This window comes from Ursus americanus, chromosome 1 (genome assembly GCF_024610735.1).
Source record: "Ursus americanus isolate L20-20 chromosome 1, mUrsAme1.1.p, whole genome shotgun sequence".
Taxonomy (NCBI): Eukaryota; Metazoa; Chordata; class Mammalia; order Carnivora; family Ursidae; genus Ursus; species Ursus americanus.
The window spans coordinates 96,928,008-96,952,724 of record NC_142127.1 but is presented as its reverse complement, the minus strand read 5'-3'; the positions used below and the strand labels follow the sequence as shown (position 1 = coordinate 96,952,724).

General features: G+C 42.2%; 1 protein-coding gene across 1 annotated transcript in view; it reads right to left on the bottom strand.

Annotated features, from left to right (window-relative positions):
* Window positions 1-2,024: 2,024 nt before the first annotated feature.
* DAW1 (dynein assembly factor with WD repeats 1) overlaps window positions 2,025-24,717 on the bottom strand; it is a 37,665-nt gene continuing 14,972 nt past the window's right edge. Inside the window, exons 5-13 of the mRNA XM_045775325.2 lie at window positions 24,286-24,408; window positions 20,601-20,700; window positions 16,629-16,736; window positions 14,289-14,395; window positions 13,294-13,396; window positions 12,408-12,522; window positions 6,433-6,509; window positions 4,240-4,402; window positions 2,025-2,059 (exon numbers count right to left, since the gene is read on the bottom strand). Coding sequence (XP_045631281.2) covers window positions 2,025-2,059; window positions 4,240-4,402; window positions 6,433-6,509; window positions 12,408-12,522; window positions 13,294-13,396; window positions 14,289-14,395; window positions 16,629-16,736; window positions 20,601-20,700; window positions 24,286-24,408 — 931 coding nt within the window. The remainder of the gene's footprint in view (window positions 2,060-4,239; window positions 4,403-6,432; window positions 6,510-12,407; window positions 12,523-13,293; window positions 13,397-14,288; window positions 14,396-16,628; window positions 16,737-20,600; window positions 20,701-24,285; window positions 24,409-24,717) is intronic.

Here is a 24,717-nt window from a genome sequence, read left to right as displayed (position 1 = left end):
AACTTCTTGGTTTCATAAGAAGTAACTAAATTTTGGCCGAGGTCTTCTTGGCTTCGCCATCTCTGAACATCCTCCTTCCACCAGCGGCACTGAAGTTTTTGTTTGGTTTACTCTTGATTTATTTTTCTTCTTGGGTGCTAGACATCCATAAGATCTGAGGGGAATTCTCAGCCCCAACCTTCCTACCCATACACCTGATACTCTTCTCCTATGATTGTTCATTTAAGCACAAAGTGTAATGGAGCCAGAGTCCCTAACACGTGGTGTCTTTGCTAGACTAGTTCACTTCAGTGTGACTCACCTTCCTCATTTTCAGATCAGGACTGTTACCTGCTCGGAAAGAGTTGCCGGGAGGGTTGCATGGATGATCCGCGTGGCATAGGTAGACAGTGTCTGGCAGGAGACACGCACTCAGCCACCCAGACCACTGTTGTTGTTATTAAGGAAATGACTCCATGAGATTCTCAGACATTCTCTTGCTCTGGGTTCAATCATCGCTGGTTTTATCTTGCGCTTTATCTTGTAACAATAATTTTTAATATGCATTATAGCACTTTTACATAGAAAAGCCTTTTTAAAAAATAGTTTTTAGTATTTCAGCAGCAATTGGGTTGGTGTTTGATGATTTTCCCTGGTACCTCAATTGTTTTCTATCCATATTTTTTAATTCAATAGTTCAAAGGTCTATTCTGTTTAACTTTTCTTTTGGAGAAAAACCTGCCCATATATTTTATACCCACTATGAATTCAGAATGTATTTACTAGTGAGTAAGGTCCAAATTTCGCTTTCCCTGTATTGCTGCCCTCATTTTACTCAGTGTAGGTTGTCAAGTTTTTTTCTGCAGGAAGGAGGTATAGATATACTTTTGAGTACAAGGGAAGGAAGATTAGGCCAATCTTCCCTTTCTCATTCTTAGCCGCACAAAGTAAAATCACTAAAGAAGTAATACAACTTCTAGTCAAATTCTAAACCAGCACAGCCACTATGCAGCATGGAGTTTCCTCAAAAAATTGAAAACAGAACTACCATATGATTCAGCAATTCCACTTCTGGGTATTTCCCAAAGAAAATGAAAACACTGACTGGGAAAGATATAAGTGCCCTTATGTTCATTGCAACATTATTTACAATAGCCAAGATATGGAAACAACCTAAGTGTCCATTGATGGATGAATGGATAAGAACAATGTGGTATATAAATACAATGGAATATTACTCAGCTATAGAAAAGAAGGAAATCTTGTCATTTGCAACAACATGGATGGACCTTGAGGGCATTCTGCTAAGCAAAATAAGTCAGACAGAGAAACGCAAATACCATATGTTCTCACTCATATGCGGAACCTGAAAAGAAAAACAAAAAAGAAAAAAAAAACCACTGAACTCATAGATAGAGAGAGCAGATTGGTGGCTTGTGGTTGCCAGTGGTGGGGCGTTGGGGGGATGGGCAAAACAGGTGAAGGCTGTCAACACGTACAAACTTCCAGTTAAAAAATAAATAAGCCTTGATCATGTCATGGACAATGTGGTGACTTTAGTTAATAATACTGTATTGTATATTTGAAAGTTGCTAAGAGAGTCGATCTTAAAAATTCTCATCACAAGAGAAACATACATCATAAATATAAATGTACAATTCACTAAAAACTACTTCCAAAAACTTGAGTCAACAGAAATTATAATAACCTTCAAAGTAGAATCTAGGAGACACACTGTTAAATCATTGCGGTTTCCTTAATCACTATCGTGAGACTACCAAAAATAAAAACAAAATTGAAATGACCAATGACATTTGCCAAACATTATGCTCTTTCCTGTCATTCTCACCAAATAATATCAAGAATGATAGAACTTTATGAGTTTTAATGGTCATATCTGTGAAGCTAAGGACAGTGTATAAATTGCTGGCTTGTGGAAAGAGAGAAAACGTGAAATATCAAAACAGCTTGCTTGCTCTCTGTGAAGCTCCAGGGCTCTGGTCTCCATTGCTAGCAAATTTTTCACCAACTGCCTTTTTCTTCAGTCAGCACCATATCCGACACGTATTATCCTTGCTACCTAATAAAACAAATTTCACCAAGTTATTTTTTCTTCATTTCATTTACCAATGCTCCCTTTTTACAAGTTGACCTTCTCTGCTTCACGGACAATGGTCCGTACACTCAATGTGACCAGCTGTGGAGTCTTTGAGCTGCTCCGGCATTTGGGGGGCAAGAATTTTTCTTTTTTTTAATGATTCCTGTCAGTCATCTATTGGGCAAGTTCATGTCCTACTCACATGTGTAAGATACACGGCATCTCAAAATTGGAGCCCTGAGAATGCAGCCTCCCCCTCTTGTCATTCCCTCTGCCCTCCCCTCAAACAACGCGGTCAAGTGAAAAGACTGAGTTTGAACATCTCCAGACCTGGGAGGCAGCAGATTCCACTTCAGAACATTGCAAATTGTCAACAGAGTTTTCTCATCGTTGGTCAAATGTGAAATATGCATCCCTCCCCACTGCTCTGATAGACACTTTTCCAAAGCAGCTCTGATCGACTGCTGTCCAAGGGCGCCATTCACATTCGTCCTGCCTTTGGAAATGACCACCCCTATGGAGCAGTGCTGGGCACTGCTGGTTCTCTGACCCTCGGGAGCCAGGCACATAACATCAATATAAGAAGTATGCTGGTCCCATGGATTGGGAGAGCCTGTGAAAACTGTCCATTCCACCAAAAGACACCGCATCTTCTAAAAACACTGAATGACCATGCTGGCCACTTCCTTCCATGTGTGATTCCAGGCCCGACCTCAGGCAGTCCATGAAAACTCATGCAGCTAATCATACCCGGGTCCGTCCAGAAAAGGGGGTAGATCCATATGAACAAAGTGATTGCTCTAGTGATGACAAGACAGAAGTGTCACCCCCTTGTGTTAAGCTCCACCATCCAGCCAGCCAGTACTTAGCACTTTGGTGCTTTGGGAGACGCTAAATAAATCAGTAACGTCTTAAAGAGCTCAGGAGTGTAAATGCCAGCGCCAAAACAAGGCATAGACAACGTTCCTTCCCTAGAGTCTCCAGGATCTCCTGCGGCTCCGGGAAGAAGTACCACCCAGCTGGTCTAGCATGAACCATGTAAACTAGCAAAGGCTGGTCCTCTGACAAAGCAGCCCCGGCTTCCTTCTCCTTACCTGGCAGAAGCTTCCTACCTGAACTTCCGATGCCCCCATCACCATCTCCAACCTCTTTCCTCATCATGGGAAAGGATTTGACATTATGCTCACAATAAATTATGTGGGTTATTACGGTATTGTCTTAAGAGCACCTACATTTTAGTAATGCTCGCAAATCATAAACTCCAGATGGTAACCCCTAATTTTAGAAATTATCCACATTTAAATAGTAAGATGGAGTTTTTAGGGCAAAAAGGGAGATTATTCTCAGCACCCCTGAAGTTATAGGACTGGGAAGTTACTTAATCAGCCCAATATAGAAAGCCAGCCTTGCGCACGCGACATTTAACTTGTTAGACCAGTTAAGCAACTTTGAAATCGCTCAACACAGTACGAATCACTGGGAGTCAGGCAGATTCTGTCCTCTGTGCCCCCTTAGGGCGCCCCTAGCCCACAAGGTTTTACCACCCCATTCCCTGCCAGGGTCTCCTTCCAGAAGCACTGCACTATTATTATACCATACTCTTGTCACTTCCCACAATCGAAGTTAACCTAGTCTCAATCCAGTTCTTATAAAACATTTCTAATATAATTAATTCACAATAAATTGTTAACGGTTGAAAAATGCTCAATATGGGTTCTCTTCCCCCAAATACTAATGTGTTAGCAGGGGGCATCCAAGGAGAAAACAACTTAGCTCACAGAATAAATCTCTCATGGGCTGGAAGTCCAACTGTGCAGAACTTGGGTCCTAGCCTGTTTTAGTTACTAACACTTACCGACAACTGAATATTAACCATTCGGTGGGCACTGCCTGGGGAGATGTGGTAACCAGTAAGGCAGGCTACTGAATTCTTTGTCAAGAGCAACTAAAATGCAAAATCCACAAAGCCTTACAGTCAGAGCTTACCCCTGCGGTCCCACATGCAACTAAAATTAAATCGTGCGTGTGGGAAGCAGGGCATGCACCAGGGACCCTGGTAGAGGGGGAGGGGAGAGCAGTAACATCCTTTTGGTATTCAGCTTAGAAACTCTAATAGCCAATTGAAAAAAGGAACCACGTCTATGTGTCTCTCTCTCCCATACCTGTAATGATTATGTTGCCTTTATAGTTGAAAGCACATGAAAAGATCTCATCCGTGTGCCCTTCAAGAACCTGGAGGCACTGACCGGTCTGAACATCCCAGATTCTAGCTGTTTTGTCAGCGCTGCCAGTCAGAAGGCGATTCCCTTGGGGATTGAAAGAAATCTACAAGAGAGAAAGGAAAACGACAGGTTTGTGTAATTTGATTCCTGACGTATTTTTAATTGGCTAAAAGGGGACATGACTAAGCACCTGTCATCTTCCCAGCTTGGCATTTATTCTTACATAGAACAGTTCCTCCCTGAGGGGGGAAATTGTAGGGACTAATACATGAAGATTCAAGTCTAGACAGAAAAGTATAACTGGCCACCCCATCCCCACCCCACATTCTAAGAATCAAGACCAAACCTCCCTTCTAATTCAGGTATTCCCCACCTAGCTTCTTTCCAAAGACTCAAGATGCATACAAACAAATAGGCAGAGCCCTGGTGAGGATGAGTCCAGCTCCTTCAAACCCAAATCCCCATGTCGGGGCACCTGGGTGGCTCAATCGATTAAGAATCTGCCTTTGGCTCAGGTCATGATCCCAGCCAGGATCCTGGGATAGAGCCGGGAGTCAAGCTCCCTACTCAGTGGGGAGCCTGCTTCTCCCTCTCCTCCCTGCTCGTGCTGGCTCTCACTCTCTCTCTCAAATAAATGAATAAAATCTTAAAATATATATATATAATCCCTATAATCCAACTTTCTGTAATCAAAAGCATATAGATCCTCCTTCAATCTGTGAATGTCAGGGAGGACTTTCGTTCTACTGCCACGCAAAGTAAATTACGTTGTATAAATACGTCCTGAGTGCCTCCTATGTGCCAAGCATCGTCAAATGGTATCTGAGCGACTGTCAAAGGAAACAGTTCACTATTCCTTTGGGCGCCATGCTTACAACCCTCTCTAAATCATCATACGTAAGACAACAATTTGGGTCACGTCCTCTTTGACTGAAGGTTGGATGAAGGCAAGGCTCAAGGGCGTGGCTTTTTTTGTCCCTGTGTCCCTAGTACAATACCTAGCACAGGGAAAGCTCTCAAAAAGCATTTGCTGAATGAACGAATGAGTGAATGAATACCTTCACTTTGTATCCCATAGAAACGCCATTGCTGAATGGCAATTCAATAAGTAATGTATCACATAAGCCTAAAATGCAATAATGGAGTGTGCGAACTCTTTATATTCACACATACACAAAAATACGTGCGTTTGTTGCATGGACCACATCATGCATGTCAATGGTGATCAGATCCGTCACTCAGCAACATGGCCTGGGCTCTCTTCCCAGACTGTCTCCCACAGCCACACTTCCCTGTCTCCCTTCCTGCCAGGCCCTAGAGGCTCCTAGCCTACGGAAGAGAAGTGCTCTGTGCAGTCTCAGAGACCAACCTTGAAGGGCAGGGGCTCCTGACCACTAGCAGCAGGTGCAGAGGAGGGAGGGGGAGGGGGAGCACAGCAGGGGGTGGTTCCAGGGTCCAGGGCAGCCTTCCCGGACCTGAAGCCATCAAACTGTTCCTTTAAAAGCAAGGAGCAAATCTGATCTCAGGTATGAGACCAAGGAACTGGACTGCGCTGGGTGGGAGCTGAGAGTCACCAAGTCCCAGCCTTTGCGGAGCTTTTGGAGGACACAGCTAAACGTCAGATTACTGATCGGAAGGCCTGGCTCCGTGAATCAGCTTGTGGGAGGAGCTTAGCCAAAATCCTAAACTACAGCTTTGAAGTTTCAAAGTAGGTCATTTTAAGCTCTGTTAAGTGTTAAATATTTCCAGGAAATACTTTCTCAATTGCATCTAATTTACAAAACACTTGATACTTGCTGCACAGCGTGTTTTTTGCATAATATATACTTGTGTGTCTGCTAGGACCAGGAAAAGCACTTCATAAGTTTCTTAAAGAGCTTTAATAGGTATTTTCAGCTAACTCAGTCTTTTGCTGATGGCTGAGGAAAATGCTGTTTTATACTTTTTAAGAGGTTTTAGGAAGCATTTATTATGCTAAGTTTGAGGTCACACTTAAAAATATTGTTTTTAGGTAGCTGATTTCTAGAAAGAGCGAGATAATTGGACAAACCCTAGTGCCAACAGACCTATTTACACTAAGCATGCTATGTTTTTAAAACTAGATAAACTGCTCCAAATGAGAAAGCAACTCACCTTTGAAATTTCGCCTTCATGGCCTTCCAATGTGGTAATGCATTTTCTTGTGGCTGCACTGAAAACTCTTGCTGTCCCTTTTTGAAAGAGTGGAAATACATATAAATTCATCTGAAATACAGAACTTCGAGCCATGTGCCCTGAATTATGTAGTACCTATCCCTGTGACATAGGGACTCTGTGCTGCTTGTCTTCTTGCCTGCGGTGAGAGCCATCACCTAAAACTGCAAATGAAATCTGGCGCCACTGCAGGAGGAGAGGGGGAACAGGTGCCTCCCTAGCCCCGAGCTGATCAGAAGAAATGATGGGTTCCGAGGTAGAAAAGGTGGGGGAAAGAATCCAGAAAGAAAAAGTATTTTAGTGGGAAAAGGGAAAATCAAAACAAGTTTTGAGAGGCTGGTGATGAAATAAGCAGCCAGACCGGCATCACACACCAAATAGGAGTCTCAGGTTACAGAAGGTTCGAGAGGCCTTCCTGAAAAGGAGCAACAGCCACTACTCACTGGGCAAAGAACAGGCACCAGGGAAGCCTTTCTACAGAAAGAGCTGGTAGAACGGTTTGTTCCCCGTTGTATCTCCAGGGTCCAGAAATGCAAAGCTCCCAGGAGACACTCAATAGTGGATGATGGATGGATGGAGAGAGGGTGGGTGGAAGGAAGGAAGAAGTGGTATATGTATTTCCTTAGAATTAAGGAATGGAGGAGTTAAATAAATGTAAAAGGAGAAGAACAGCAGTAGTAAAATTGTCAGAAAAAAAGTTAAAATTTTTCCGGCCTGGTAGGGGTAAAGGCTGCTCTGTTATTGCAATTACAAAATTACATGGAGGCAAAATAGCAACAATAGGGAATTTGGGTTACTTAATTTTCATTGACAAGAGCAAAACATCTTAGTAAATTTTTTACTCGCCTTTCTGACAATGTCAACTTCAGGAAGAAGTAGATGAAAATTGCTATTTTACGATTAATATGACTAAAAATATAAAACTTGTTAGTAGGACATTTCAAAAGCCTTAAAGTGACCAATGTGCTTTAAGAATGTGTTAATAGGGCGCCTGGTGCCTCAGTAGGTTAAGCGTCTTCCTTCAGCTCAGGTCATGATCCTGGGGTCCTAGGATCGAGCCCCACGTCGGGCTCCCTGCTCAGCGGGGACCTTGTTTCTCCCCCTCCCTCTGCCGCTCCCCCTGCTCATGCTCTCTCTCTCAAATAAATAAAATCTTTTTTAAAATATGTGTTACTATCAGGGTCCCTGGGTGGTTCAGTCAGTTGAGCGTCCAACTCTTGATTTTGGCTCGGGTCATGATCTCAGGTCATGAGATCGAACCCCATGTTGGGCTCCATGCTCAGCAGGGAGTCTGCTTGGGATTCTCTCCCTCCGCCCCTCCCCCCACATGCTTGCTCTCTTTCTCTCTGTCTTTCAAATAAATAAATGAATCTTTAAAAAAAAAAAGAATGCGTCAATACAACAAAAACAAATATCTTGCATCCTGTAATTCTCCAAATTTCTCAAAAGCATTTTTAAACTTCAGAAAACACAGAAATAATATAGCCTGAAACAATACTTTTTAAAAGATAGAAATATGAATAAGACACCAAAAAATACTTCAGCCTTGAGCGTAATTCCACTGAGGAAGTAAAAGGTGATAAATATGAAGAAACAGGTGCAGCTTCACAGCTTCAACTAACCCTGTTGAATGGATCCAACTTTAAGGGAATAAGGGCAAGAACCAGAGTTAAGTATACACGATTTCTCTAAGCAGCAAGACTTCGTAGAGGGCGCAGAATGAGACGAGGTTTATAAAACACACCAAAAGGAAAAAAAAAAATTTTTTTTGAAGTAGTGTCTTATTATACAAGGAAAGAATGGAATCACTGCTAGGGGACATAAGAGAGCATAAAGAAAACAGAGGAATCATTGACCTTGCAGTTAATTCTCATCCATCCCTCAGGATCCTGATCCCCAACCCTGCTTGTTTCTCCCTCCATAGTGCTGACAATCTCCTAATATCTGACATTCTCTATATTCTAACATTCTATGGAAAACACATAACATGGTATTCTTCATTGTCTCCCTCTCCAAAATATAGCTCCCGGAGGAAAGGGATTCCTCTCTCTTTTGTTCATTGATATATCCCATGTTCCTAAAACAATTCCTGGCACAAAGTAGGTTCCCTATTCTCGTTGAATGGATTTCTTTTGGATAAGTGAGAATGATATTTAAAATGAAAAGGGTAGATTAATTACAGTTGAGGGATGATTTTAAAAAGCCAAGCTCTGTGAGAAGATGAAAAAGTAAGTAGTTACTTTGAAACATAGAGTTCTCCAAATTCAGGGCGTTTATATTCCAGGATATAGAAAGAACTTTATGTATGATCAAAGGATCACCTTTGAAAAGTCCTAGGCAGTAAAAGAACAGCATGCAAATGTAATTTTGAAAAGGGAGACGAAGGTGGAATAAAGACTCTGTAATTAAAATGAATCACTGGCAAAATTCTACAACTGATTATAACACAAAGGATAGGTGACTACTTAACAGTATGTTAGTCACAAGGAGCAAATTCAGGCAAACAAAGAACAAGTCATGTCTGAAAAAAGCATCCCATTTTGGCTAGAATTTCTTAAATGGCTGTTAAGAAGTTTACATGGACATTGAAGGAATTAGACATAATGAAACATCACGTGAGATTATCAAAGGTGTGACTTAGACACAGGGTAGGCTGATGTGTGCTGCCGCGGTGATGATATAATCATAGTACAGCATGATATGCACTCGTGGGGAGGTTCCGCGGATAGAATAGAGTGTCACAGGTGGTCATCACAGAGATGATGCAGACAGAACAGAGCATGATGTGTGGTTGTCAAGGAGATGAAAACACACAGCGTAGCATCATACATGACATCAAACCGATAATGGAGATGTTGTGTAGAGTCATCTGTGGACTACGGGAAGATGGCACATACCCAGTGTAGCAACATATGGGGTCACCAACAGATGGCACAGATAGATTGTAGCATCATATAAGGCATGATGGATATGACATATACTGTATCATCACACACAGTGGTCTGGGAGATGAGGTCACATGGTGCAGCACTCCACAGGGTCATCACAGAGATGACGTAAACACAGTAGAACATATACAGCATATATCCCTAGGACGTGGTCAAAGACATGAATAATGGCACGCCAGTATGTATCAATAGAAACATTCAGCAGTAATGACATACCATGACACATACTTAAAAGTTGATACAGAATGTGGCTTCATATGTTTTTGTCAAGGATATGACGCAGACATCTTGAAGCATCCTTCACTGTCATCAGGGAGCTTACCCATAGGACAGCATCATCCCTGGCTATCAGGACAGGGGGAAGTCACAGCGTAGCATCAGATAGAGCAGGTTAAAAGATGACACATAGTGTAGCGTGATATGCGGTTGTCAGAAAGATGATCTTAGCATAGATTCACATATGATTATCAGAGGCATGGCTCAGACATGTCACATCCTGGGATTTGCAAAGACAGAAGTCTTCAGGCAGAAGATGCAAACATGCTGTGGGTCATACATGGTGTTATGCACCAGGTTGTATCCCCCACCAAACTCCTGTGTTGAATTCCTAACCCCGAGTACCTTACACGTTGACTTACTTGGAGAGTGAGGCTTTAAAGAAGAAATAGGTTAACATGAAGTCATTAGAGTGGGCCCTCACCCAACATAGCCGGTGCCCTTATAAGAAGAAGAGATGAGGATACAGACACATGTGGAGGGAAGACCACGTGAAGACACAGGGAGAAAACTGCCACCTGCAGGCCTCAGAAGAAACCAAGGCTGCCAACACCTTGATCTCAAACTCGTAGCTTCCAGAATTGTGAGAAAAGAAAGTCCTGTTGTTTAAGTCGCTTAGTCTGTTGTACTGTTATGGCAAATGAATACAGTTATCCAGGAGATGATGCAGCCACGGTATAGCATTACATGTGTTGGCCACAGACACACTGTAGCATCGTACATGGTGGACCAGATGGCACAGACACTCACAGCATCACACGTGACTGCCAGGAGACCACCCATAATAGAGCATCATACAGGATTATCAGAAAAACATGCACACATAGCATCTAGTTTCCTCCGTTGTCAGAGACACGATGAGACGTAGTATAATTTCATACGTGGTTGCCAAGGAGATGACCCAGAAAGAGTGTAGCATCACTTTGGTTGTCAGGGAAATGATGCAAATATAGCACAGTGACATACATCATCAGGGAGATGACACCTAGTGTAGTGTCACACGTGGTCATCAGAGTGATGACATAGACATAATTTGTGTCAGATGTGGATATAATGGACTTGACACAGACATATGTCATAGGTGCTTATCAGGAATATGAGACAGATTGATTTCAGCATAAAAAAATAGGAAAATAACACAGAAATAATGTGTCATCATACTGTTTCCAAATGGCGCAGACATGGTGTGGAGTCCTACATGATTATCATGGACATGACACAGAAGTCGTCTAGTCACATCGACAGCATCTCTGAAACGTCTGGAACATTTCACATAACGTAGCACGGTTTTCTAGGATATGACGCATAAATTATGTGGCCTCGTGTGTGGGAATCGAGGAAACGCTCACAGTAGAGAGCATCATACGTGGTTTCAAGAAGAGGATGTAGGTGTTGTGAAGAACACGACACAGACATGGTGTAACACCGTACGTGTTTTTAAGGAGATAACACAGAAATAGCATAGCATCCTAATGATTGTCGGGGCGAGGATGTGGTTATCAGGATATGATACATGGTGTGGCATCATGAACGGCGGCCAGAGAGGTGAGGCAATCAGAGCATAGCATCATAAACGGAGGTCCGTGAAGTGACACACTTTAACATCACATGACCTCATTAATTGTGAGCACAGACAGCACAACATCTGAGCCCACCCTGGAGATGACACCCACTACAATATCACACATAGCACTCAAGGAGGTGACGTTAAAGGACTGTGGTAAGCAGACTTCAAAGATAGAATCCAGATATAATATGGAATCTTGTAGTTTCATAGATGAAGGGATCCAGACATAGCAGACCTTGAAGACGTGTTCGTCAAGGTGATGGGTTAGAAATATTACAGCGTCACACATACATTTCTAGGAAATGCTGAAGGTATGGTAGAGTATCATACATGCTTATAAAGGATTAGACGAAGGTACAGTGTAGCATCGTCCGTGATTTCAAGGAGAATGACGAGGACTGTAAATTAGAACACAGCAGTCAGGTCTATGACACAGACACAATACAGCATCATACATGGGCATTAGAGGGATAACGCAGACTCAGCGCAGCTCCGTACGTGACCATCAGGTGGATGACACAGGGCAGCCTTCAGGAAGAGGACACGCAGCATCATACTCTGCCATCAAGGACAGGACAGCATCGCACACGGTAGCTGTGCGTGCCAAGGAGATGGGGAGATAGAGCAGACATAGTATCACATGCGGTTGTCATGGATGTGACATAATGACATAATGACAGGGTGGCCAGCAAACGATGCAGAAGTTGCATAGCACCTTACATACTTGTCAGGAATACGAGGTTCCCGTGAAGATGACCTGTTGTTTACTATCATAAATTATCATCCAGGACACAGTGTATGCGTAGTGTACCAACACAGATGGGTGTCAGTGAGATGCTACAGACATCACACAGCATCGTATGATGACCCAGAATATACCACGATATACAGTTACCAAGGGGATGTGAAGACCCAGTGTAACCTCAGGTGTGGTTGTCAAGGAGATGACGCAGACATTGTAACCTGCGGTTGCCAAGAATATGATGCCGACATAGCGTATTGACTGACATCACAGGGACGAGAAAGATGCAGCTTCTCTCACAGCAGGTCATCAGGTGGACGATCAACCGCATAGAATTATACATGTTTATCCAACCAGTTAAATGGATGAACAGGTGACCTACCATCAGCTGAAGCAGTTGCAATAAGTTTTCCAGTGTAATCAAAACAGCTGTCTAGTATTTCGTCATCGTGGCCTGTTAGCGTTGCCACACATTTTCCATTTGTGGCATCCCACAGCTACAATAAAAAAAGAAGGTGACTATGACTTCCCGTCTGAAGTGCGAAAATGGGAAGAAGTAGTCTTTATGGCATGCTATGGCTAGCTGAGTAACCGTGCAAGGCTGTGTGTATCGTTTTCACGGGTTCCGTTAAGTTTACCTGGATTCATGACAAGAGACCACAGCCAGCCCTAACACAAGGCACACTTTGGACAAAGAGAAGACCGGAGACAGACATTTAGAGCAGGTACTGCAAATCTGCCACTATATTAGGAAAAATCTCAAAGTGCATGCTTCACTGATTGGAGTGGAAATGTCCTCTTTTCATAAGAAGGTCATCGAATGATAAGGAGCTTGATCTGAAACTAGAATGCTAGAGAGTGAAAAGTACATTAAGGTTATAATACAGCGGGTATGTAATCAAAGATTAATCCCAGAGCATAAGCTCGTAGCAATAGAAATTTAGAGGCAGGGAGACATTGTGTTGAGCCTCCTTGAGATTCACTCTAATCAAAGTTTAACAAATGAAAAGAGAGACATTAGAGAAAAATAAAATGCCTTTTAAAAAAGATCTTGTAATAGATTTGATTCAACTAACATGGTTTTACTCTTATCATCCTTCCTTTAAACTTGGGGGATCAGAAACTTAACATTTAAAAATACCAATTATTTATAAATTAACATCCTAATTTTACAGCACCTTTGAAATGTGGTAATGTTGCAATGAATATCTGACACAGTAAGAAGTGCACACAGGAGAACTGTAAGCAAAGATATTTCTTGAGCTCACCATGCAGGTTTTGTCCATAGAGCCAGTTAATATCAGAGAGCAATCCCAGTTGAATAAAGCACTGCTAATCTCAGCACAATGCCCAATTAGGGTATGCACCTTCCTACAAAATGGAAAGGATTCACACTGGTGAAAGGATATGTGCACAAACAATGACGTCAAGTCTATTGGTGTGAGAGTCAAAATTGCGGTTTTTACAAAATAGTATCTTTGATGACAAAACAATGATGGTTCTAGTATAGCTCAAAAGCAGTCAACGAGGCTACTAATTTCATTTCTGCAAAAATATATTTACATTTGAAGCACTCAAAAATAACAGTACTTAAGACTTCAGTAAGCCATGGGTAAAAATAATACAGTTGGTCTGAAATTCTGGAAGTATTCTGACACCAGATCAGTGGACCCCTTGGTGGTTCAGAAGCTGCCCACCAAATGTCTGAAGGGCCCTTCCTTCTCCCTCCTTTGTTGGCATATCCACCTTGACCTGCTACCCCTGGTCATTAGCCCCTCTACCAAGATGCAGACAAGTCCAAGGCGGAGCTTTCCAATGCAAATAGTCTAATTTAGTTAACTTCTTAGCAACTAGAACCCAAAATAATTAGGAAGGAAATTGAAGTTGTTGGACTAAATTAAATTTGGAAAATTAGCCATGATTTTATTTACTCATGATATCCATGCCTGCCACAATGACAAGCCATTGAAATTTGATTACACAGTACAGGGAACAAATAACAGCCATACACCCACGCTATTGTAAACATTTTCCTTCTATGTTCCAGTGTGGCATTATGTGCTCAGAATTCCAAGAAAGCATACATTTTTTTTCTGGATCAGAAATATCATTAAATAATGAATTAATTCATTAGTAATTCATTAGGTTCATCCTATTCCTAGAGTCCAAAGCATAGTTTAAATAGATATGAGAGTAAACTAACGAACAGCAAAGACGATCTTACACTGATCCAGATTTAAAAATCCTTAAAGACAGAGAATACCTTCCAGTATCAGCTTCCCACACTGCAACAGTATGGTCAAAAGACCCCGTGATGATTCTGTTTCCCGAGGTGTTAAAGGACAAAGAGATGATTTCAGCTGAATGTCCCTAGAAAGAGAGTGGATATCGTCATGCATTACCTGCAGGAAAACAATCTCAACAAATGCACAATGTCGTAGTTTAAAAGAAAATGCTAGAAAACACAAAACTCGATAGCGCGAAAACGTGGTTGGCTGGAGGGTGGGAATAGGGAGAGACTGCAAATGGGCACAGGTATCTTTGGGGAAATTCTGAAAACTAGAGTTTGGTGAAGGTTGCACAATTCTGTAAATTTACTAAACGTTGACTTCTACACTTAAATCAAGTCCATTTAACTTAGTAAAAGTAAGGAAAACTGGGTTTTGTTTGTTTGTTTAATGGGCAGGAAGAAGATATGATTTGGGAAAACGGAGGGCTTCTTTCACATTGTCTTGAAAACACTTTTTAAAAGTCTAAAGAAAAAAGAAAGAAGAAAAGAAAAGAAAGAAAAGAAAGAAAGAGGGAGGAAAAAGAAAAGTTAAAAAAAAAAAGGCTGGGGCGCCTGGGTGGTTCGATCAGTTAAGGTTAAATGTCCGACTCTTGATTTTGGCTCAGGTCATGGTCTCAGGGTCCAGGGATCCAGCCCTGCTTAGGGCTCCCGGCTCAGCAGGGAGTCTTCTTGTCACTCTGTCTCTCCTTCTCTCTGACCCTCCCTCTTCTTGCTTTCTCTCTGTCTCCCTCTCGCTCTAAAACAAATAAATAAATCTTTAAAAAAAGAAAGGCTCTATGCTTTTTGGGTTAATAATAGGTGATAGGTAAGCTTGTGAAATAAAGTTAATAACTTAAAAAAGGATATTCTTATGATGATTTTTTTAAAGATTTTATTTATTTGAGAGAGAGAGAGAGAGAGAAAGCAAGAGCAGGGTGGGGAGGGACAAAGAGAAAGGGAGAAGCAGGCTCCGTGCTGTGCAGGGAGTCCAACACACCGGGCTGGATCCCAAGACCCTGAAATCATGACCTGAGCCAAAGGCAGTCACTTAAATGACCGAGCCACCCAGGCGCCCCTCTTATGATGATTTAACATAAAAGAGGTTAATAAATATCTGGCCTTGGCCTGTCACTTAGTCACTGTCTAGGGCCGATGTATCAAACATTGAGACAACAGGAAGTTGCCCCTTTCTACGGCAGACCCTGCATGCTGTATACCCCTTGTTTCCCTAATTATTTTGGCAAATGAACATAGTTTTTTCAAGAGTGAAAAAGTCCATTTACAAATCAAATTACTGGTTGATTCCAAATGGCAAACATTAAATGTAGCTGAACATGAAAATTCTAGACACACAAGACGAATGTGTTGTCCGGTGCAGACAGCTGCAGGTGTGCCGAAGGAGAGGCATCCTCTCGAAGACTGTTAGGCATCGGTCTGAAAGAGGAGGTAGGGCAGAGGCAGAGACCCGTAGAGATGATGAGAATAAAGATCAAAAGAATATACTTACATTAATGTTGGCACTCTGAATTCAGAAAATCCCTTGGTGTTGGTTAAAAAGAGTGTTTTTACTCTCTCTTTCTATCCCATTTTTTAACTTTCTTGGAAAAAGCTCTCCTAGGAAAGGGGGTCCTAATTTGAAATCCATTTATAATTTGAAAGGATAAATATTGGATTTCCCACCCCACTGTTCCCACTGACTGGCACAGAGAATCACCCTGTGTACGGTAGTTTGGGCTCGGGTGGAGGAAGCAAAGGAAACAGGTGGGAGGAAGGTGCTGGGCGCGTGGTGGTGATGGACAGAGGCCCCCGTGGAGACAAACCACCAGCTCTTGCTCTCTGGGCAGTGCCCTTTGGCCTTTCTCCTCCTGCCACTTATCCCTTGTCATTTCAGTCTTTGTAATACAGGAGGCTTCTGAGACCAGGCGGTAGTGGAGGACGGTGTGAACCGTTGTCGTTTTAAGGACTCTTCTGGCAAGTGTCTCCAGTTCTGCCTCTTCCAGAAAGTGCCATCCTCCACCTATTCAGCTTTAAGCCAGATAGATGGCGCTAGCTTTCAAGCTATTGTTGGTATGGCTTACAGACGGAAGCGAGTCAAAATTAAAAAAGCCCATGTGGCCTCCCCAGCATCACAAAGTCTTTGGGAATAGCCAGCAAACCAAATGGGACAACACTTTTCGCTACAGTCTGAAAACCAATAGCTCAAAAATATCCTCTGACGTAGAGCTCATTTTGTAATAAGAATATGAATAAGAACAAAGTCAAGTAATAGGCTCATGCTCGGCAATGGCCAAGGAAAATGCACAACCCTGGAAGCTGGTGACATGGTGCACATACCCTTAAAGTGAACACTTCCTCTCCATTCTGAATGTCCCACAGTTTGGCTGTTGTGTCCATGCTCCCAGTAGCCACCAGCGTGCTTTGAGGATTGAATGATAAACACACCTGAATTACAGGAAATGGAAGAGATTTTAGAAAGATAGAGTTTTGAATTGTGAATTTTGTATAGAAAAGCTTCAAGATGAACCGCCTTAGTTTCAGCCTAATTCTCTGTAAAACACGCCGTGAGATGCCGGGTGGCGTATGGGTGGCCTGCTTTCTGCAGGTTGAATCTTGAAGAAGAAGCTGCTTTGCTCTCAGGTGGGCAGGGGCACTGGCACGCCTTGCCACCTCCAGACCACAGGAGAACAAAAATACAAGCAAACCCATCTCCTTAGAGCTTCACGCTCTCTGGCTCCCACCTTCCTTGTTAATTTCACAGTCCTTTCCAATCTGCCCCCTCACCTGCCAACGACTTTGGCTATTGGCTCACGGTCTCAATTCCAAGTCCTCGGTGGCCTTCATGTGAGCCATCAATCCAGGAGCCCAGACCCATGACCCCGCACTCCCTTTCATAATCACTCCTGTGGCCACACCCTGGACCTCAAGGTCACTTTTTCTAGAAAATTCACTACCGATACATCCATCTCTCAGGACAATTTCCCAAAGCTTCCACTTTCTTCCTTACCAAGCCACCCCCAGGATATCTTCCATCTCATTGAGTCCCCTGCCTCTTGCTGCCCCCCCCATTCAACTGACACCCAGGAAGCATCACTCCTGCCAGCATCCCAGTACCTTCACTCCTTGTCTTTCCCCAGCACCATCCATAAGACTCCTAACAACTGTATCAAGCTGGCATTTCACCCACTCAGTGGCCCTCCGCCATCACTCAGCTTGAGAAAACCGCCTGGCAGATTACAGGTGCCGCTCATTCGTGCCTTCTGTCCTCAGCTGCACCCTCAGCACCGTTGCGTCCCTACTGGAAGGTTCCTCTGGCTCCGTACTTTCTCCCTTCCCCCACTCTTGTCCCCAGTGTGTCCTCATCCCTCCCCCACAGATAACCTGGCCTCCTCCTACTTCCCTGAGAAAACTCGCCTAAGGGGGGACCTCCCTCACCTGGCCCTCACTTCCTTTCCCTTTGTTGTCAGGTGCAGAGGGATCCCTACACCCCTCTGAGACACCCTCTTCCCTGCAATCCTAGAGGAGACGTGCCCACTAATTTTTCCCTCCGTCTAGACTGGATGTCCCCCAGTAGCCTATAAACAGGCTTGAGCTCTTCCCACGTAAAGATAAACCCTCCTTTGACTCTAGGTACCCCTTTTTTTAGCTGCCTTTTTTTTCCTTTCACAACCAAAATCCTTGGAAAAATCGTGTACCATCACCACTGCCTGTCCATCCCCCGCTACTTCAACTCCCCTGGAACCACTCTGGTTAAATCATTGGAAGGCTCTGTGGGTCACCCCATTAAGCTCCCTGAGGCCTGCAGTGTTGACTCCTTTGTTCTCTGTATTTCCTTCCTTCTTAATGTTTTGACAGTGCTCTGCTTTTCTTCTTTTACCTCCTACATCTTTTTTTTTTTTTTAATCTTTTGGAGGATTCTTCTCTTCTCCAGCTCCTCAAGATGCCATCACACTTCTCCCCATGCTGACCCTCTTCCTTTCAGAAATTGCGATTCTCAGTGGTTCCCACGGCAAACCCCATTGCCAGTGACTCACACACCCACATCTCCTTCCCCGACCTTGTACTCAGTTCAGCCCCAAAGGGCCTCTGTGTGGACATCACACAGGGAGCTTGGATCAATCTAAGACACCCAAGTCATATGATCACAAACCTGCTTGTCCTTTTAGATAAAGAATTGGCGAATGGTCCTGCCATTGTTTGAAGTCAGGGAATGACCCTGGCGCCCTTCTTCTCCTTCACGCCTCACATCTTCCTGGTAACCCAGTCCTCCTCCTCCCCTCCAGCCTCTCTCGCATTCTCTTCACCTGCCTCATGACAGGCCTCCGTTGTCTTTGCTTGGACTGCAACGAGACAACCAGCTGGCCCCTACTTCTGATCGTACGTCACGCTGCCACAAGAAGGATCTTCCCAAAGAGTAAAAATGACCATGCTATCTCCCACCTAAAAAGTCTCAACAGTTATCCACAGGAAAAAGTCCAAATTCCTTAGCACGGCATATGAACCACTCCTATGGCCTTGCCAGCCTCCCGCACTCCAATCACACTCACCGTGTGACACGGCTTTGAACGGGTGCAGGTGCACAAGACATGGTGCCTTTACCCCAGGCAGCAGGGCAGCACCAGGCACCCTCGGCCGGCACCTCTGACCACGGGCAGCAGGCAGCTCCCCCCACCAGTGTGTTGACCTATTGTGCGCATGTCATCACGGGGGAAGGTTGGCAAGTGCCGCTCCGGCCACATGGAGCCCTCTGAGTCTGCAAGCACCCACCACTGTTGCACGCCTCCCCGGGCCTTGGCCAGTGCAGCTCCCGCTGCCCGGACAACGTGCTACCTCTCTGCACAGCCTTTCCTTAACACCCAACGCACCCCGCAGGGTGCGCCCCTCTATGACCGCACTAACCCTCCCAAACTGCTAGCACAGCTACAACAGCTACAACACGTGTCTGGACTTAGTTATTGATGCTTCTATTCCGTCCACTGAGCTACAGAATCCCTGCAGGACAAGAACCACGTGCGATTCTATTTGGTACGCCAAGCACACAGGCCAGGGCTTCACACACAGTCGATGTTTAGTAAATATTTATTGGATTGATGTTGTTGACTATGAAAAATGTCAAAGTCTTCCTCGGAACTATATATAAAGAGAACTTTCAAAATTCCAAGGGAGTACGAGAGTGAGGATAACGTCTTTCATACGACTTTGGACAAGTTACTTACTCTCTGCCTTGGCGTCTTCAACTGTAAAATGGGGAAAGATCTAGCTCTTAGGGTTGTGACGAGGTGCCACTAAGCTAATACATGTGAAGGGCTTATATATTAGCACAAAGTTGTCTTTTGTGCACATTGAGTGCCATTTAATGGGTCGGTTATAATTTTGCACTGCAGTATCCTCCAGTGTCTGGAAAATATTAAACATAGCATGAGCCCTTATTGGATGAATACACATGAATCCAAAGGATAAATATAAATAAATTTTACTCCTAAAATAAGCAGGCTGTTTATTTTTAAAAGCTATCATTTGTCCCATGGGGTGCCAATTATCTCACTAATTGTTATAAAATGTAACACAGAATTGGCCAAGGGCAAGGTCTTCCCAATAGCAAAAGCTATTTAGAGTATCAAACTATTTATGCAAATTTTGGTTCTAATGATATCCAGAAAACGACCAGCCTAAATATTTCACATGATATAAAAAAGTTACTTTAAAAGCTATTTTAAGAATTTTATCAACCCTCTTCAAGTCAGTCCTTTAAAAGTAAGTCAATGAAAAAGAAAAAGTGAAGGTGGATATTATACTCAAATGTTTATCATATTACACATCTTCTTAATCAATGTAGGATATGGGTCTTTGACAACTGCAAGATATAAAAACTCAGTTTATAAATTACACGAATGCTTCCATATAAAATACATACAAACTAAAAATACTGGTTATAATTACAAAATTAATCATAAAGTTAGAACCACTACTTGTATAATGGACTACCAAAAAGAAATAACAATAATGTGTTGACGTAGGTCCATCGATTGCAACAAATGTACAGGTTTGGTGGGGGATGTTGATAATGGGACATGCTTGGGGCAGAGCAGGGAGTAAATGGGGAATCACTATACCTTGCACTCAGTTTTGCTATGAATCTAAAATTGCTCTAAAAAATAAAGTCTATTTAAAAAAGAGAGAAAGAGAAAAGGAGAAAGAAAGAAAGAAAGAAAGAAAGAAAGAAAGAAAGAAAGAAAGAAAGAAAGAAAGAAAAGGAAGAAAGGAAGGAAGAAGAAAAACATAAAAATATAATGAAATAAATATACTCACTATTTCTGCTGTATGACCCCTAAAGGTATGGTAACATTTTCCCGTTTCCACACTCCATAGCTTACAAGTCTTATCGAAGGACCCAGTGGCAATTTTGTCACTAAGATTAAAAAAAAAAAAAATGTGGACTTTGGAAACAAATTCAAGCACAGTATATGATACACTGAATTAAGACAACAGATATTAATGCCTGGGTCTACCACTCAGGACTTTACTTTGTTTTTAAAACAATAGCAAACTGACATTTGTTTCAGTGGACAACAAAATTAAGGTCTAATTTTTCAATTGTATCAGTTTTAGTGTTTAATTTAAATATTTTACATTAAAAGCATACATTTATGCCTGGGATTACAATAAGTTTTTAAATTAGCACATTGAATATGGCACAAAATTTAGTTTAGAAAATTCTTACCCAATGTTAATGAATAATGTATGAGTTGCAGGGACATAGAAAAATTCTATTAGCAGGTCTACTGACAAGGATAATGTTGAATTTAAAAGAAGAGGAATGAAAAGATATAAATCCAATTTACCATATGGCTACATAAGGTTTTGAGAACTTAGTGTCTTCTTGGAAAAATAATGCCAATATTACTCTAACTGTAAGGTCTGTGAACAAGAGGAAAGGTCTAGAGTGGAAATATGGTAAAGACCAGTCCCTTTCAAACAAGAGGCTTCCCATATATACTGTGGGTCAGGGTCACTGTCAACACTCGATAGGTAAGAGTAGGTTGGCCTGTTTAACCTTTGATCATGGAACTAAATCTTTTCCTTTACCACTGACCCCCTTTTATAGCAAGTCATCAATTACAGTTCGAGTTCATTGTTCAAAAGCGTGAGGGGTCTTAAGACCCAAAATACATTTCCTAAAGCAAATTCTATGTGCTTGGCACAGCTGCAGAATTTATATTTTCTCCGAAGTAACACTGACGCTCTGCATCTCTCCTTTGTTCTCAGGCCACCCACGGTGTTTCTGTGGTCTCTGATACTAAAGGGAGTGGGGTCCTTTCTGTCCATGCTCCAGGGGCAGTTTGTTCTGGAGAATACCCACCCACCCTCCTAGAGCTTCCTAACACTCAAGGCTGGTTGTCAACTCAGAGTCTACACTGGCTCTCTCTCCATCCAGTCTAGGCATTCCTCATCAGCTGCTGATGTCCGCCAACCTCTGCTCAGACATGCCGAGAGCCCTGTGTGCTATCTATGCCTTCTCTCCCATCCCTCCTGCCCCTCAAACATACTGTCTCAAGTTGCTGCTGTTTCTCGATTAATTCCTGTTCTATCATACACTGCTCTTTATATCCATATGCCACCACATGATAAAAGATAATACTGATTACATATTTTTTTAGAATTACTTTATTGAATCAAAGCTTACTCCTGACCTAATGTATAGAACACATAAACACTAAACTGGCTGAAGTTCATCTCCCTCCCCCACCCCCCACCCCGCCTTTTCTCTATTTCTCCCTCTACTCTCTCTCTTTCTCTCTCTCACTCACACATATTCCCTCTCATTCTTTTGTGGCTACCTTGAACTCATTCTGCTGAAACCCCAATGCCCCAAAAATGCCATAGAAAATGCTGCTTTAATCCATACATAAATCATCAGACTATGTAATTGGACGAGTTCTTCATCGGGGGTCTTGGTAGAATCCAATAGAAGGGCCACAAGATGAAGCGTTCGTTCTTTACCTCTCTATCCTCAAAAAACTTTGCTCTCAGATAGGCATGCAAAAGTATCATATCTTTTAAGTAGACTTTATAGGATGTACTATTATAAAGAATATACTTTTAAAGTCCTTTAAATAACATTGCAATTAAAGTAGAAATTATGCTAGAAGTAAAACATTATCATTTATAATTTCAATAAAATCTTTCTCTCCCACAGGTTGGTGCAACAAGGTATTATAAAATTATCATTGTCTACCATGTAAAACTGCACACACCACAGTTAAGTTTTCGGTAATGCAATTGGAATATTTAATCATTTTAATGTACCAATTAAGTCTGACTGTACCATCACAATTACTGCGTTTTAAAAGTGTGTTACGTTTTAAAGAGATGTAATGACATTAGCAACCTACATGTTGAATTTTTAATATTTATGGTATAAAATTTTGACTCTAACTGCATCAAATTTCTATAAAAATTCCCTTTATAGCACCTGCCACTATCTCACACTGCTTTCATCATCTCCTGAATCTATCACTTTCTCTGCCTCCAACTAATCTCTTTGCCTCCTGTTTCATCCCACTCGAAACCCCCTGGCTCCTTGTCTCTGCCGGAGTAGCCCTCCGAAAATAGCACTTTCATTGAGTCCCTCCTTTGTTCACAAAGCGTTCATCACAACTCGGCCCTCCAGAACGGAGTTCGAACTCACGGAAGGCTCTGATCTCGCTCACTTTGTTTCTCACCGGGAAAGGTCCCCTAGAGAGCCGGGGGCGCTGAGCAAGCCAGACGAAGTCCCACCTAACCTCCGGAACGACAGGGTGCCCTCACCCAGGACGTCCCCCTCTTCCCTCTGTCTTCTACCTTCCACGCTTCTTCGTGAGCCTCCACCAGGAGAAATCACGTGGATCTTTCTCCTCTTAACTTTGAAACCATTTGCTGTTTTGTTCTAGTCATCAAAACACCTATATTTATTGAAACAGCTTGGCGAATGGAAAAAGTCAAAGTGAACCATCAAGAAAAAAGACATACATTAAAATTTTTTACTCAAATATGCAAGGTCAAGGCCTTTTCTTTGGCTAACCAGAGCTCATTCTTTGTCTTCCAGAAATCATATCCAACCTCTGCAACTTCCAATTTTTTTCTTAAAAATGGAATGAGAACATGAACATACTTGCAGAACCATCTGAATACAAAGGTTTTCTAAATGTTTCAATGTTTCCTCTAATTTTTACATTGATCACATCTACAACTTCATTTACTAGTAATTTTTTTGAAGATTTGCCTTATCTATGTTTTCACAAAAAAACAACAGCTTTATTTTCATACTCATATTTCATTAGTTTAAGCAATACTCAATTAAATTCCATAATTACAGCTGAAAGCACAGCCAATATAATCAGCCTGATGGACAAACACAACTCTTGGTAGGTTTATGCCTAACCAGTGGGACTAGAAGTGGGGCATACCAGTGGTATGCTGGGCATAACCAGCTACTGGGACTAGAAGTGGCCCAGTTGCTGCAAGCATTCAGGGAGCAGAAGGATAGCTAGAGAACTAACTTAATCTGTTGAATCATTTAACTACAGATTGGTTGAAAAATGAGATTATACTTCGTACCATTATGTAGCATGTTACTATACACATTTTTTTCCTGCTCAAGACTGTAAATGAACTTCTAAATGAGGTAAACCACATTATGTGGGTATACCACAGTCCCTCCCAAGTGAAGGGACTCAGCTCTGCTTGAACTTGGACTCTCGCTCTCCTCTTTAGTACTGTGTGATCCTGGGAAGGGGACTTGAACTTTATGTACTTCATATGAGAACAGTTATATCTGTCCCAAAACTCCTTTAAGCATTGGAGAATGTTTTTAGAAGGCTTCCGAAGCACACATCAGGCACTTGACAAATGTTAGTTCTCTTTTTCCTTTCCTCCCCCAATAAATGGAGGGAGACAAGAATAAACAAATTAATGGATTAATAAAGAATAAGCGAATGAGTGCATGTCTCTGTACCCATACGGATTGTTGAATGCTATGGCATAGACCACATTCCTGTGACCTTCCAGGGTGTGAAGCTCCTCTCCAGATGCGGTGTCCCAGACTTTACACGTCCGATCATAGCTCCCTGTGATAAAGCTAACACAAGGATTAGACGTGAATCACAAAGTGACAATAGCTATGCTTTAATAAAGACCTCTTTTTTTTTTTTTTACCTGCAAGACTGTAAGCCCATTTATCTTGCTTTTTACAATGGAAATTGTGGATATAAAACAGTTAAATTGGAAACAATATCTAAATCCTTTGATTAGAAATTTTCCAATTTATCCTTAACCCAAAAAGTAGTCACTAAATAAAGTAAGACTGCCAATAATAATTCTTATGATATAAATAATTAATAATTAAAGCATTGATCAGTAATATTTGCTGAAACTCTATCATATCTCG